This window comes from Erpetoichthys calabaricus, chromosome 7, assembly GCF_900747795.2.
Source record: "Erpetoichthys calabaricus chromosome 7, fErpCal1.3, whole genome shotgun sequence".
Lineage (NCBI taxonomy): Eukaryota > Metazoa > Chordata > Cladistia > Polypteriformes > Polypteridae > Erpetoichthys > Erpetoichthys calabaricus.
The window spans coordinates 3,179,336-3,194,157 of NC_041400.2; the positions used below are offsets into that span (position 1 = coordinate 3,179,336).

The window sequence follows — 14,822 nt, forward strand, 5'->3', positions numbered from 1 at the left end:
CCACCCAACCACCACAGGTCATTCTGCCTAACAAAAATGGCAACGACAACTTTTATTTCTATAGCACATTTTCATACAAATGATGTAGCTCAAAGTGCTTTACATGATGAAGAAAGAGGAACACTAATTAACATAGAATAAAAGTAAGGTCTGATAGCCAGGGAGGACAGAAAAAACAAACAAAAACTCCAGATGGCTGGAGAAAAAAATAAACTGTGCAGGGGGTCCAGGCCACGAGACCACCCAGCCCCCTCTAGGCATTCTACCTAACATCCGTGACCTCAGTCAGTCCTCATTGTATTCAGGGTTCTCATGAAAGGACTTGATGATGACGGTCATGTGGACTTCTGGCCTTTAATCTATCAATGTAGGGACATCATGGAGCTTTGATTAGGTGGTGGTGGCGCAGATCGCAGAATATGTACATAGCAGAAAACAAATACATCAGATTCCGTAATACGAGCTACAAGTCTGAAACAACATTGAGCTCAAAATCAACTACTGCAAATTTCATTGTAGGCCTTTAGCTGATAGTTTAGTTGATAATGGTCCATTGAGGGGGTCCATGGCGGTGGACGCCGTAGTTAGAGTGAAGTTCACAAAGGCAACGTGACAGCTAGCAATAAACATTTACAGTTATACCAGTCCTTCTGATATTCTTAAGACTATTCAACTTTTTTAAAACACTAGTTTAGTAGCTGCTGCAAGTCTTCAGCTTAAAGATCAACAAAATATATACTGTGCCCAAATACAACAATACACAAGCACACACATGTATATCTATAGTGAGAGAAGACATGATTGGGCTGGTATTCTGGCAGGAATGGCTGATGTGCTTATACCCAGCTCAGAGTCCAACATAATGGTTGGACATCATAGATGAAAGGGCATCTGGCCTGGAATGGTTTGTGTTTCCTTTCCTGGTCAGGAAGCCAATATGAGAGAAGGACAATAGGAGAGCCATATTTACCTTGGTATGCTTGGTGGCTACCACCTTCTCGTGTAACTTCCATTTGCACACCCACAGGGCTACATGGGTGTTGTAGTTCAAATGATGAGCAGCCCTGCTGGTGTTTCTGGGCTTTGTTGGAGTGAGCTTCTTGGACGAGGCTCCCATGCCTTCTGGAGTCTCTGCCTGAGCTGGAAGTTCTTCCTGGCTTCTGCGCTGACATGCGGAAGTTCTCCTGGGGCCAGCTTGATCAATGAAAAGGAAGTAGTAATAGTTGGGAGTGGAGACAGATGAGCTTTACTCTGTGTGTGTGTGTGTGTGTGTGTGTGTGTGTGTGTGTGTGTATTCTCCTTATTCTTCCGTAGCTATTCACATTTTTATTAACTAGACTACTCCAGGAGAGGTTTCCTCATTATCTTCACAGCCAGATGCCATTCCTGATGCCAACTTTTCCCATGTTTAGTTAAGTATTTGTATGGGTATACTGCACTCACATATAGGCCTTCATGTATCTACAGTATACCCTCACGGATAATGTGGAGGCAAAAAGAAAAAAATGATGCAGTTATTAAATAAAATACTCATGAAGTCAATACACAGAAGGGATAATAACACTTAATATCAAACAAAAGGAAGAAATCCTCGTCTCCTTGGCCTGACTGAATTGACCGTGGATCCCTTCTGCCAGATAGAGTCTTGCCCTCTTCCTGTACTGCAAGACAGGTGGCATAATTTTGTGAAGGCATGCGCAGCATATTGTCAGTTCTGAAATGTATCATTTATGTCATTAACTTATTGAATGGCAAAAGGGTAGCATGATGGTTAGGGCTGCTGCCTCATAGTTCTAGGAAACCCGGTTTTAGAGCTCACATTTATTTTCTCCCTGTATCTGTGTACAGTATACTACTGTATATTTTAAGTTCTGTGGTTTTCTGAAGATGGTCCAGAATTCAACAATGGATGGATGAATGGAGTTTCTAAATTTGTCAGTATCTGTGATAGTCAAAGGATTCATTCTCTGAAACATGCAATGATCCTCCCCAACATTTATCCAAACACATTCCCTCTTCAGTCTTCTCCTGTATAAGCATTCACCGTATTATGAAACATTAAATACTGCAGCAGAAAAACACATTTTGTTAAACAATGCAGAAGGCCCATTGTTTTCCTTCAGTAGACCCCAAGCCCCCTTACATTTGTAGTTAGTAACATTCACGTCACTCTTTCTAAAAGTTTTTTTTAGTGTTAATGTGGTGTCGTGAGTGAACTGTTGAGATTTATTTACAGAGATTCCGGTTAGATGAGACAAAATTGTTACATAGGACATTTAAATCACAAAAGAATTGAGTTTCAGTGGGCTGTTATTATCTTTAAAGCAAATCTTCATGTTGGCCCACTTCTCAAAATGTTACATTTTATGCAATTACTTATAAGGACGCTAAAGAACATCACAGCATAGTGGCATTAGAAACTTGGCCTTCACATTGTGGCTGCAGGCCTAGTTAGCCTGAGACATACGCGAGTACTCATCATGTGATTTTTATTTCTTTCATTTCTCTATCCAGCAGGGGGCGCTAGCTCCCTGGTTGGAATAAGTTCTTTTGTAATTGTGGCATGTTACATAACCCAAAACTATATAGATATAATATTAAAAGGTGATACCCCTCAGTGATACGGCGGTAAGATATCACATAGGAGAAATAACTTAGCTGTCTTTAATGACGATTTACGTGGCATAACAGACGAGGAAGCCATGACAAGACTTTTCACCAAAGTGGGACCTCGATGTATATAGTCTGCGCTGAAAGGATTTTCAGGATCGGATGAAGTTATCTCCCATCCGTCAGTCAGCTTCAAAGGTGTGCTGGGCAATGTTCCAAGGCTTCATACTCTTTTCACCATGTGCAGGCCCTCACTTAGGTAAATCATGCCATTCCAAACAAGGCAGAGAGAGGATATAATTTCAGGCTGACTCTAACACACAGACATAGTGCACGTTGCCCATTTGCAGTTGTTCTTAACTTGTCTTGTCTTAAGATGCTTGCCTAGCAGTTCTAAATGCTGAGCCCCTGTGTGCTATATCTGGCCTTGTGTTAGCTGTACATGTGAGAAGAAGAAGATGATTTATAAAATATTTTTTGTACAGAGCACAGTGACATAATAAACGTATTACAATTTCATAGGCTATAGATTGGATATCAAAGTCCACCCGTCCTTAGTGTTGATGTAGAGGCTGAAATCAAGGTAAGTCATTTCACAGCACTGTTCATCTTCAGTATGAATTCCAGGCTAACTTTATTTAAGTAATAAAACAAATCTTTCAACATGCAATTTAGTTTTCTTTTAAATATTGTTGATTACAAGGTTTTACTAAAGGCCTGGTGTGATTTGTCCTGAGTGTTCATCCTTTACATCAAAACAACCTGAAAAGTGAATCTCAACGGTGGGTCTCCGTACAGCGTCACATTAATTGAAGTGGAAAGTGAGCGTGTTTTGACATCACCATGTCACACACCGGAGACACCAGAGCCTGCACGGCTGTGGCCGTGCTGCTTTAACTCATAAGACACACTCGCTTTTTCCACTCCACATAAGGAGACAGATGCATAAGATCATAAAGTGCCACTCCAGAGCCACAGGTACCTGCTAATAGAGGTGCAAGTGCCACAAAAACGTACAGAATTTGAAAGCTGTCAGTTAAAAAATATTCAGGTTCACTAAACGCTACTTGATGTTTACATCTTGCATTTACTTATGATGGTTAAGATGGGAAAAAAAAGACTTTCTAATGCAAGTTTTACTATTTCACCTAAGCAGTAACATCCTCATTTTGCTTGCCATTAAGATGAAGGTAATTTGACTTGGAGTTCCTGGTCATCCCAGCACATCATTTTGGCAGACTTCGACCAGAGTAATAGTTTCCATCCACTCCTAAGCTCCTCTGTGAGGCCTCTCTGGTGGACTAATGTTAATGTTCAGATAATGGGGTGGGTACTAAAATGATACCCTCATCATCACTCATCGGACATTCTTCAGCCATTTTATTTTACAGAATACAATGAAACTTGAAATATTTCTTGTCTGTACTTTCCTAGTCTTTCTGCTTCTTTTTGTGCTAAACCTTCTGTTCTATTTCCAGCCGCTCCTCTCCATGCCTTGATCATGACAATAGCAGGTGAACCTCTGCACCATGGCCTTTCTTAATGTTGTATACTTTTTGCTTTTGTTATTCTTTGTCTAATTTGAGTCTTTATTAACCTTGCTGCTTGAGATGCTTTATTGCTTTTCTGAAAGGACAATCTGCTCCTGGAGAGAATAAAACCTGGACTTGTGTTCTTATGAATTTCTGAGTTACGTTTTCCAGAGAAATAAAGTGACTAAAGTTTAGAAAATAGAAATACCACCAGATTTTAAAAATAATAGTAGTAGTATGTATATGTAATAATAACTGAGTGTGCTCTAAAGGTATATGAATAGTATATCATGCACAGCAGTTTACAGTACATTTAGTATTATTAATACTGTTGTATGTAGTATTAGGGTGTTATACCATGTTAGTCATTATGGATACAGTGAGAAGTCGAGCACAATGAGCCCTTTTATTGGTTAAGTGAACAGATTACAATATGCAGACTTTCGAGGCAGGCAAGAAGAAGGGGCCTGAGCGGCCTTAGAAGCTCGCATATTGTAATCTGTCCAGTTAGCCAATAAAAGGGCTCATTTTGCTGCATTTCTCATCTAACACTATTGTAATAACAGTGTACACTAATTAGTATTAGATACAGTACTGTCTGTGTTGTGCATCGCCGGCCTACACAACAATCTGTCACACTCCCACTGACCAAAAACTTGAATGTTCTCTCTTTTTTTTTTAAAAAAAAAACTTAAGACTTTACCTCATTCAGACAAACGGGGTGACAGAACAAGGAGTGACACAAGTAGGCTCCGTAAATCCTACAGTACCCACCTAGCTAGATGTTCAGGTCCCTCGTTGTTCTTTGTCCACTTTTTTTCTGACTTCTCCTATACCCCTGTGCCCCTTGGGTCCCATATAAACCTGACCTTCTAACAGGAAGCCTCAAGTAAAGTCAGTTTGGGCTGCAGCTTCACTGAATGTCTGTAAAAGTTTGCCTTTGGTGCAATCCTGACAAGAGGGTAACCTCATTAAGGCCACAGCCACACTTCTGCTGTTTTGTTTTTTGTTAAAAAAAAAAAAACGATCTCTATCCACATCAATTCCAAAAGTATGTCTGACCACACTAAAATGGCTGAAAATGCATATGAGGTAGCCATTCAGCTACATTGGGCCTGTTTGCATCAGTGGAAATAGAAAGAAATGCCCTCTTTACAAAATACTTGTATGCCACTCGCCACAGGATTTATTACCAAACTGTTGCAACCAGTAAATGATTTGCCATTTGTGCATGGACAGTATACAACAGGTGAGATGGAAAGAAACTCCTCCTGTCCACTAGTGGCTTTTGGGGTGTTTTTTGTGTGTGTGTGTGTGTGTGTGTGTGTGTGTGTGTGTGTGTGTGTGTGTGAAGGGTGACCAGTCACGGAATGAGACGTTGTAATTGTGCATAAACCAATCATTTAACAACAACATAATAAGCATGAACCAATCAGAACATGATTAGTTTTCAAAACTGTCCATTTTCACATATCCACGCTGCATCATCCATGTGGAGGTTTTAAAAATATATCGCTCTGGGGAGCTGTTTCAAAAGTTTTAGGGGTTAGACATGCTGGGGTGGTGTGGATGAAAGGCGGAAACAGAGACACAAAAAGTAGTAGTGTGGATGTAGCTGAAGTCTACAGCAGGGCTCAGACTCTTCTGTCTGTCTTTCTGACTGCAGACCTCAAGTGGCAGACCCCTTTGTAGCTGCTCTAGCCACAGGACCCCGTGATGTCATTAAGAGAATCATTATCTTGATTCAATGTACCTTGTACTGGGCACATTGCTTATATCTGCTGCCTCACAGCTGCTAGGACCCTTACTGCTGGCACAGTAGTGGTGTATGTGGAGTATATACACATTCAGTGCATACGTCATTCTACTCTTACATCCCAAAATAATGCACAAGGCCTCAATGCGACTGTGATTGCCAAGTCAAAAGTTTTTCTTTCTTTTTCAATTTCCTCCTTTTTAGTCACTCTGGTGTGTATTCTATCTATTGTGGAAGCTGACCCGGACACAGACAGGTGGACACTGATAGTTCACCCAACACACGTTTATTCACCATATTTACAAGTGCCACACAACCCCAAAACTCCCCCAAAGTTCAGGCCTCACAATGCCTCTCTCTTCAGGTCGCCTCCTTTCCTCTCCTCCCGAGCTCCGTCTATCTTCCTCCCGACTCAAGCCATCGAATGGAGGGAGGTGGCCCCTTTTATACACACCCGGACGTGCTCCAGGTGCCTCCTGATTAGCTTCCGCCAGCGGAAGTGTGGCAGAAGTACCGGCTGCACACCTGGAGTGCTTCCGGGTGTCCCTGGTCGTCTTCTCCCCCCAACACTTACAGGTGTGGCGGAAGTGCTGAGGGCCAGGGTGCCTCGGGCATTGGGGCACCCCCTGGTGGTGACCACAGGCCCCTATAAGGTTGAGCTTCTAAGCACTGTTCCCGGGGTCCCCAAAGCCACAAGGGCGGTCACCCCCTTGTGGTCTGGAGGAGGCATTATCCCTCCTCCGGTCCTTCTGGGCGTCCCGGCTGGGTGCCACCCCCAGCCGCTTGCCACATTATCTATCGTATCTATCTCAATAAATGTCTCGCTGCAGACCCCTTTGTGGCTGTTCTAGCCACAGGACCCCGTGATGTCATTCAGAAGCCTGTGTCTAAAGGTGAAATTGATGTAATGATGTCTCAGGGGTCAGCCACTGGAGGTCTGTAGCCGGACCCATCTTATCTGTCTATCTAATAGACAGATACGAAAGCCATTTTAGATCTACAGTGCCTTTCATACAGTATTTTTTTTTTTTTTATCTATTTTGATGCCTACATTGTGTATTGTGCCTTAATTTTTGGTTTCTCACTATAGTCAATATTCATATTATGTATGGAGCTTAGTGAATGCAGTATATTTTTCATATTAATTGGCCCCAGTGCCCTTTGTAACATTTGGTGTTGCTGATTTATAATTAACCACTATTTCTTAACGGCTAGCTAGTCTTTTATGATATATTGATGTCCATCATGGTAAATAGCGTACAAACCTGACCAGGCCCCAGTAGTTAGGTTTGCTAAATGCTTATATGTAATATATACAGTATATAGGAAACTAAATGCAGAGACTTATTGTGGATAAACTTTGAGCATTGATTTTCTTAGTTTAACACTGACTGTTAGTAAATGCCATGCTATTGGTCTGCAAAATTGACACAAGATTAAATTTGACAGCTCTTAGTATTGTCCTTTTAGATGCACTAAAGCATTACTGGATGAGCAATGCAGCTTTGTGGCTTGCCAATCATGATTGACTATGGAATGCCTACATGTGTCTCACTTTATTTCTTTTCCTCCTTCTAGCTCCACCTACATGTACCCATTTCACTTAAACAAAATGTGTTGCACACCAACCTGCCGTTTGGCTGGGTGCTGGCTGATTATTAGTTGTTGGAGCTGGAAACAGCTCTTCATTTTACTTTCAGGCCAAGTTACAGAAAATGGCTCAGTTTAAGAGTCTGACCTTTTTTTTTTTTTTCTTTATTTTAATGATGGCTTGCTATTAAAAAGCAACAATTAGTGAGTCTTAGAGCAGATGCACTTTATTTGTTTTCAAGATGCAGCATAAGCCTTGGCAATCAGCAGGAGAAGGTGCAATAATAAAGAATGTGGTTTGTATTCACTTGTGCCCAATGTATTGGTGTTGTTTCCCATAATGCTCAGTGTTTAATATCTTTGTGGATCTTCATAAGAACATCTGTTTTTGTGTTCTGGAGAACAATATGCTATGTCTGCCCCTTACACTTCTTTGTGACATTTGGGAGAACTCTTTTCTTGTTGTAAAAGTGGCCATTTGTTTAACCTTTAAATCTGTTTCTGTCCTTTCAAGTGGCTTGTTGAGGTGTGAGTAGGCTGCTAATGAAGCAGGAATTGTCTCCTTTCCTTGAGCAGACACGTAATGCTTTTAAAGCACAGCCCTTCCATGCTTCATTAGCTTTTGTTTTGCGTAATCCTATTGTGAACATGAAATGAGTGTAGTTTGTGTGCTTTCATATGTTTGTATGAGAAGGATTAGGGTTAACATTACACAGCAAAAATTGAAATATCTCGGTCAAGACAGTTTTCTTTTTTTTTTTTTTTTTTTAACTCCACTGGACTGAGGTCCAGCAGCAACAAGTGCAAAATGTGCATACTGAATGGCCGTTGTGGATTATATTTTGAATGTTTTGAGCAAAATAGTATAAGATTCAAAGTTAATGAAACTAATATTTGGACTTTGGGACGAAGGTAACATGTTCACAAAGTGTCCTTCAATGATTGTATTTTCTAAACTATACAATCAATTCAGAGAGACAAGGATAGGATACGTGATGAAAGGTAATTTGTACAGCATAGAAAATGGCTGTTCAGAGTGCCATGAGATGTTGTTTAGTGCTTACACCGTAAACTGAAATTGAGTCACTTTATATTAAAATCACATACTGTGCCTTATATACAAAAATGCGTTGGCGCTGCACTCAAACAAATAGTCTCTGCTAAATTTATCTTTTGTAAGGAAGGCCTTACTGACTATTTATGTGCTCCATACTGACGTTGCATATTGTACACTTTTACATTCAAATCCATTTTGAAGTGCACCCATGCTAAATTACAATCAGAAACTGCTCTGTGCACCTCACAGTAAAAAAGAACAAATCTTACAGCTATTAAAAAGTCAAAGAGTCCGCTTTGGAATCCTGTAATACCACATGGTCTCGATAGACGGCAGACGACTTTGTTATCAAAGTCCTGAGGTCAGAGGAGGACCCTGCGGTGATGCAGAGGACAGCAAAGGTTATGGCACTGATGTCAAGCGGTGATGCCACGTTCACAGCGAGAGGAGGGATAAAGAGACAAGCTACTTAAATAAATGAATATGGGCTGCAAGGGCTCTGTGATTGTGATACTGAGGAACAAAACACTGCAGCCACAGGGGGGCTCCCGGGACAGAACTGGAGACCTACACCTTTATACTATAAGACAATGTTCACATTACTAGGCTGAGCTGACTTAATGTGACACAAATCTGATGTTTTCAGGGCTGCGTGGAAACACAAATCCAATCTTTTCAAATCAGATTGGAGTCGCTTTCATATGTGGTCCTATATCAGGTACCCATCCGATTTGTGGCCTTGCGACATGAATGAGAATGGTCAGATCAGAATCCATGTGGTTTGTTACCTTTACTCATGGGCTGAGCACTGCCGTCATCAGCCAGCACTGACGTTGTAGCAAAACAACATTGGAGGAGTGCTACAGCTGTGACAACAGTCTCTGTCCGACCATTGCTGGCTGCTTTCTCATACCCACACATCTGCAGCGGTGCCACCAATAGCTGCGAAAACAGCAAAAGTGAGCCGTGTGGCTTCTTTTTGCCTTCTCGACCTAATCATGTTCAGCTGGCGGACTGTTTGCTGTCCTTCAGAGCAAAATGTTGATGCATACACTAGTGACTAGAATGTCCATTTTGTCATTCCTGGTTCCTCCCTGTGTGGATAGCGCTTTGAGTACTGAGAAAAGCGCTATATAAATGTAATGAATTATTGTTGTTATAATGTCAATGTTGAATTCCATTTGAAATGGGAAGAATTTCCAAGTTCCTAGTCGGGATTTTAAACTGGAATGCTCCCTTAAGTTGGATTTCCATCTCGGAAACTCTGCCCTGGTCTGTGAAGTCCGAGTTTGTGCGACTTCAGATCTTGACGTTAATCCAATATGGCGACATACACCATGAATTTTAGTGAAAGCTGTCATATTCTACTGTTTATTAGTACTTGTGTCTCATTAAATCCATTGTACACACAGCACTGTCCAGTTTCAGTCTATGGACATGTTGCTAAACGCAAAATGCCACATATGACGTTCTTATCAACTGATATTTATTGTGATCGAGCAAGCACAGCAAAAGTTTTCCTGGATGTGTCCATATTGGCTTGCCGAATGTTTTACTGGAACGCAGGCAACTCGGGTGTGACATCATTCCCAGCACCGACATCCGACTTTTGAGGTATCGTATCTACTCGTGTACAAGTCAGGTCTTGAAACCCGAACAGTCGATCCTAAAATCAGACCCTGACTTATACGCCTGTTCAAAAATACGACACTTCATTTATTTTTTTTTTAACCATCTTCTTGCCGTCTCCGATCTCGCTCATCAGTTTCTCAGACGCATCGAATTTTGCTGCAGCAGCGCAGTTACCAATTACTTTTGCCACTCCAATGACTTTAAATTTAAAGCCGGCTTCATATTTTCTTCTGATCGAACGCTGCATCGTAGGTAAGGGATGCTTTTACAATAGGGGGTGAGATACAAAAAACACAAATCAGTGCAAACGTCACTCCGGATTAGTTTGGGTATTACCGTGTGGACATGTAGGCACAATACAAAGAAATAAAGGCCATGTGCCCCGTAGTTACTCTCTCAGGTGGGCGTTAGCATATCATAATCTCTTGGTCCGATAGCGGGTGTTTTTCGCATTCGACTTTTACGACAACATTATAAAATGCCAGAAATTATATGGTAAAGCAGTGGTTCTCAATCTGTGGGGCGGGCCCCCCTAGGGGGGCATGAAGTAACAAAAAGGGGGGCGCAAAGATGTGAAAAAAAAAAAACAAGAATCAAAAATATGAAAAATACATCTATTGAAACAAATTAACTCAAACTACATTCTGATACTAGAAAAATACATAGATAAATGTCGATAAAAGTTGGTATAATAAAATATGCATCTATGATATATCATTAATTAAAAAAGAACAAATCGGTATTAGTGGGGTCCTTTCAAAAAAAAATGTTAGGGGGGTGCGATTAAAACTGTTATGAAAACTCGGGTCACAAATACTTAAAGGTTGAGAAACGCTGCGGTAAAGTCAAGCCCCGACTTCCCCGCGGGAGAACTTAAATGCGAGTATATACGGTAAATGGGATGTAGCGTAATACCGTCAGTCATCTCACAAATATGACTATTTTTGTCGTTGTTGGTGACACAGATGACGACTCGTGCACAAACATATCAATGTGCACATGCAGGTGTGCCATTTCAGAGGACAGATATGTTGACATTACAGTTAGGCACAGCCGGTCACTTGTACGTAATGAATGTGAGCCATCAAGATGGGCAAATCCGATCCGAGCAAAAAATCAGAACTGAGCAGTAAGGCTTGCAATATGGACGTAGTGCAAATCATAGTAAAGTGTCCACCACTAAACAATTCTGAAATCGTTAACAAACCAGAAAGGAACTTCGAGAGAGGAGACACCACAAAGGTGAATGAATTTGTATGGAGTTTAGTGCAGGAGAGTTTGTCTGTATGTGCCAGTGTCTCCTAAGTGAGCTCCATCAGACTTAGCATGAAGTAAATTGCTAACTGAAACACCTTGTAAGAGTGTAACTCCAAGTCGGTTTTTTTTTTGGTATAGGAGGGACAGACCTTCCCGCCCGGTTTTCTGTATATGTGTGTGGACTCCATGTTTTCTGACTAATTTGGGCTTAAGCCCTTCAAACCTCATTTTGTATGGGCTGTAGTGTCTGTAATTTTTATTTTAGTACATCTCTTAATCAGGGGTAGAGCTCTTGCTTTTTCGTTATATTCTGTATGATCTGCCTCCCCCCATTTACAAAAATTGGGACAAATTTTTATGACTTTTTTTGCATCTTGATACATTCATGTGGAAGGGGAGAGCCTGCGTCTTCTGTGCTCATATTACTGAGAACATTTGCAGCTTTTGGTTGAAAATCCATATGGAGGGGCTATTTTTGAGCCCACAAACCAAAAAGCTGGGTTTCTGGGGATGGCTCTGATTAAGAGAGGATGCAGCAGAGACGCTACAGACCCAGCGGACTACCTGAGCTGACACGGTGGAAGACTGGTTTGACGCATGTGGGATCCTTAAGCATTGAAATGAAGTTTGATTCTGCAGAGCCCTTAACCAGAAGGTTTGCCTCACTGGTCACACTAAGCAGCTTGTTTCTAAATCTCATGAATATTTAGTCAGAGGTGCTGATGTCCAAATTAAACTGACATCAGAAACTTACAATCCTGCTTTGATTTTTTCATTATTTTATGTTGATTTGTTCACGTCTGTATATAAATCACCCCATTATGTCCAAGTGGCTGCCAGTTGTTGCTGAGACAAAACTCAAATCTTTACCTAGAAAAAAAGAAAATATTCAAAATGATTGGATGGGTGAATGTTCTTCACTTTTCTAAAAAGTTAAATTTAGTTAGAAGTTGTGATCCCTATTGATGCTGTAAAAGCGTACTTTATTTTTTATTCGAGCTTTTTCCACCCCATAGAAGCAGGTGATTTCCGGAGGCCAGTGAGGCATTCTGGGTAGGCGCTCTTCAGAAAAAGATTGAAAACAGTGCTTGAATTGCTGTTTTTCACATCTAGTCCAGCATAAGGATGCTTATGCTAGATTTGGGGGATGGGGGGGGGGGGGGACCCAAAATCAGGCAAGCAGTTTCCCTTCAGCAAGCATGGCCTGTATTGTTGTCTTCATTTAGGAAATGGCTTTATATAAGATGAGTGTTTGTTTTTTTTACACAAGGCACGTGCAGTACATTAAGTGCTTGGCAAGAGTGCGTGAAGTTTATAATAACACTAAAAGCGATAGTCTTAAATAGCCAAAAGGTTAATAAGAACTCATCACTGTGTGTTGGGTGGGTAACATTTGTTTGTGTTTGCAGCTTTCTGGTTAGTTTCATGGTGGACGCCCGTGGTGGAGCCATGCGAGGTTGCCGCCACAATGGATTGCGGATCATCATTCCTCCTCGAAAGTGCACTGCTCCAACACGAGTCACTTGCCGGTTAGTGAAACGACACCGCTTGGCCACCATGCCTCCCATGGTGGAAGGGGAAGGCCTGGCCAGTAGGCTGATAGAAGTTGGCCCATCTGGAGCGCAGTTTCTCGGGTAAGTGTTAAAGTAGATTGAGCTGCTTGAGGCAGATTTAGGGTTAGACTCAATTCTGTTATATTTGAATATTTTATATATATATATATATATATATATATATAATATATATATATATATATATATATATATAATATATATATATATATATATATATATATATTATATATACATATATATATATATTATATATATATATATATATATATATATATACATATATATATAATATTTAAAGAACATTTAATTCTGTCTTTTTACTTGTTTGGTGTGGGCATATTTTAACTGGATAAGATTTTAACATTCTCTGTGGATTAGGTGAATTGTGAAGATTGCAGAATTTTGTTAAATATCATCTTAATCTGCAAAGAATGCATATTGAAAAAACTGAACACACGGTAATGATTCCATATTGACTTCTGAATGTTGAAAAGAAAATTTAAAATGGTAAGAGGGATAAATAATGTCAAGGCTGCTGTAGCTGTTTAAAGCAGAGAAAGCTCCCCACGTATACAAGGCGAGGTGTGCTGTCTTTCCTCAGTAGTCATTCTTATCACTCTTATGTAAAATATTTGTTGAGGAGCAGGACACTCTCGGCAGTGTATACACTAGATGTGCTTCATCAAGTTTACTTACGGTTAAATACGGCCTAGCGTGGTACTTACCAGACGAGTCATCCTGCTTACAGCCAAAAGTTCAACTGTGTCTAGTGATGAGCGAAACAGGCAAGTTTCGATTTGCACACAGTTTCTCAAAAAAAATTTCATTTTGTAGGGAATTTTGCAAATGTGGAACTCATTATAAATAGTTTTTTGGGGTTTAAAAGTTTGGTTTGAAAATAAGGAATATTGCTTGCAAAAGTCTCGTCCAGACTCCAGTGTTTACCTGTTTTTCTGTGTAGCTGCATAAAATCTCAAATCCTTTACAACACTAGTAAAATTAATCCTATTTTTTCCACTCATTTATATCCCTTTGGAGGAGTGCAGTAGTACATTTTTAAAAATGTGACATGCTGCATATTTTCAATATGAAGACACAATAAAACAAACCATGGTGCTCATGTAGGCCTACTAAAGTGTCTCCATAGGAAAACTCCATAGAAAGAAAGTCACTGTTTCTAAAATCTCCTCCCCTGCTCTGACCAAAATTAAAAAATAGTTATATGATATTGGGATTTAGGAGAATAACTGTGAGAGAATAGCATCAATTCATGCCACTAAAGCATGTCATAAATGCACCCTTCACAGTGTTGGGGTTTTATAAGAACACGGTCAATATATAGCATATTCATGTAGCTCAGTTGGCAGTTACCTATACCTGATATTTATTACAGGTAGCTCACGGAATATGATAAATGTGGGGGTATTTAAGGCCAAGCCATGAGCCCGTCTGCAACTAGAACACATTCCACTAAAACGAAAATGCAATTGTCCGCAGACCCCTAATGAATGATGATTGCGCTGTTCTAATGGCTCCTTTTTGGCTGCATTTGTATTTATAAATGATTATGCTGCAATGTACTGCTGCATTTTAAAGTAAGTTAAATATATATCCTTTCTTGTGAACCATATTTCTTGATAGATATGTCCACCATGCTTACTGAAGGGGTGTATGTATACAGGTTCAAGCTGTGAGCTGCATTTCTAAAAAGAACACCAGTTCCCAGGGAGCATGCGCCCCCTGCTGGACACACTTTCCAGCACCATTATCTAGCATCTGCCGTACCACTAGAGCTTTTTACTTAAAAGCTAAAT

General features: G+C 40.4%; 1 protein-coding gene across 21 annotated transcripts in view; it reads left to right on the top strand.

The window, feature by feature from the left end:
* The window catches only part of ank2b (ankyrin 2b, neuronal), a 512,663-nt gene that overhangs the window by 414,517 nt on the left and 83,324 nt on the right, over window positions 1-14,822 (top strand). For 13 of the 21 annotated variants that reach the window (XM_051929737.1, XM_051929741.1, XM_051929735.1 and 10 more), the window contains 2 exons: window positions 4,089-4,124; window positions 12,844-13,068. In XM_051929737.1, the coding sequence (XP_051785697.1) occupies window positions 4,089-4,124; window positions 12,844-13,068 (261 nt within the window). The remainder of the gene's footprint in view (window positions 1-4,088; window positions 4,125-12,843; window positions 13,069-14,822) is intronic. The other 8 variants (XM_051929746.1, XM_051929743.1, XM_051929748.1 and 5 more) reach the window with 1 other exon arrangement.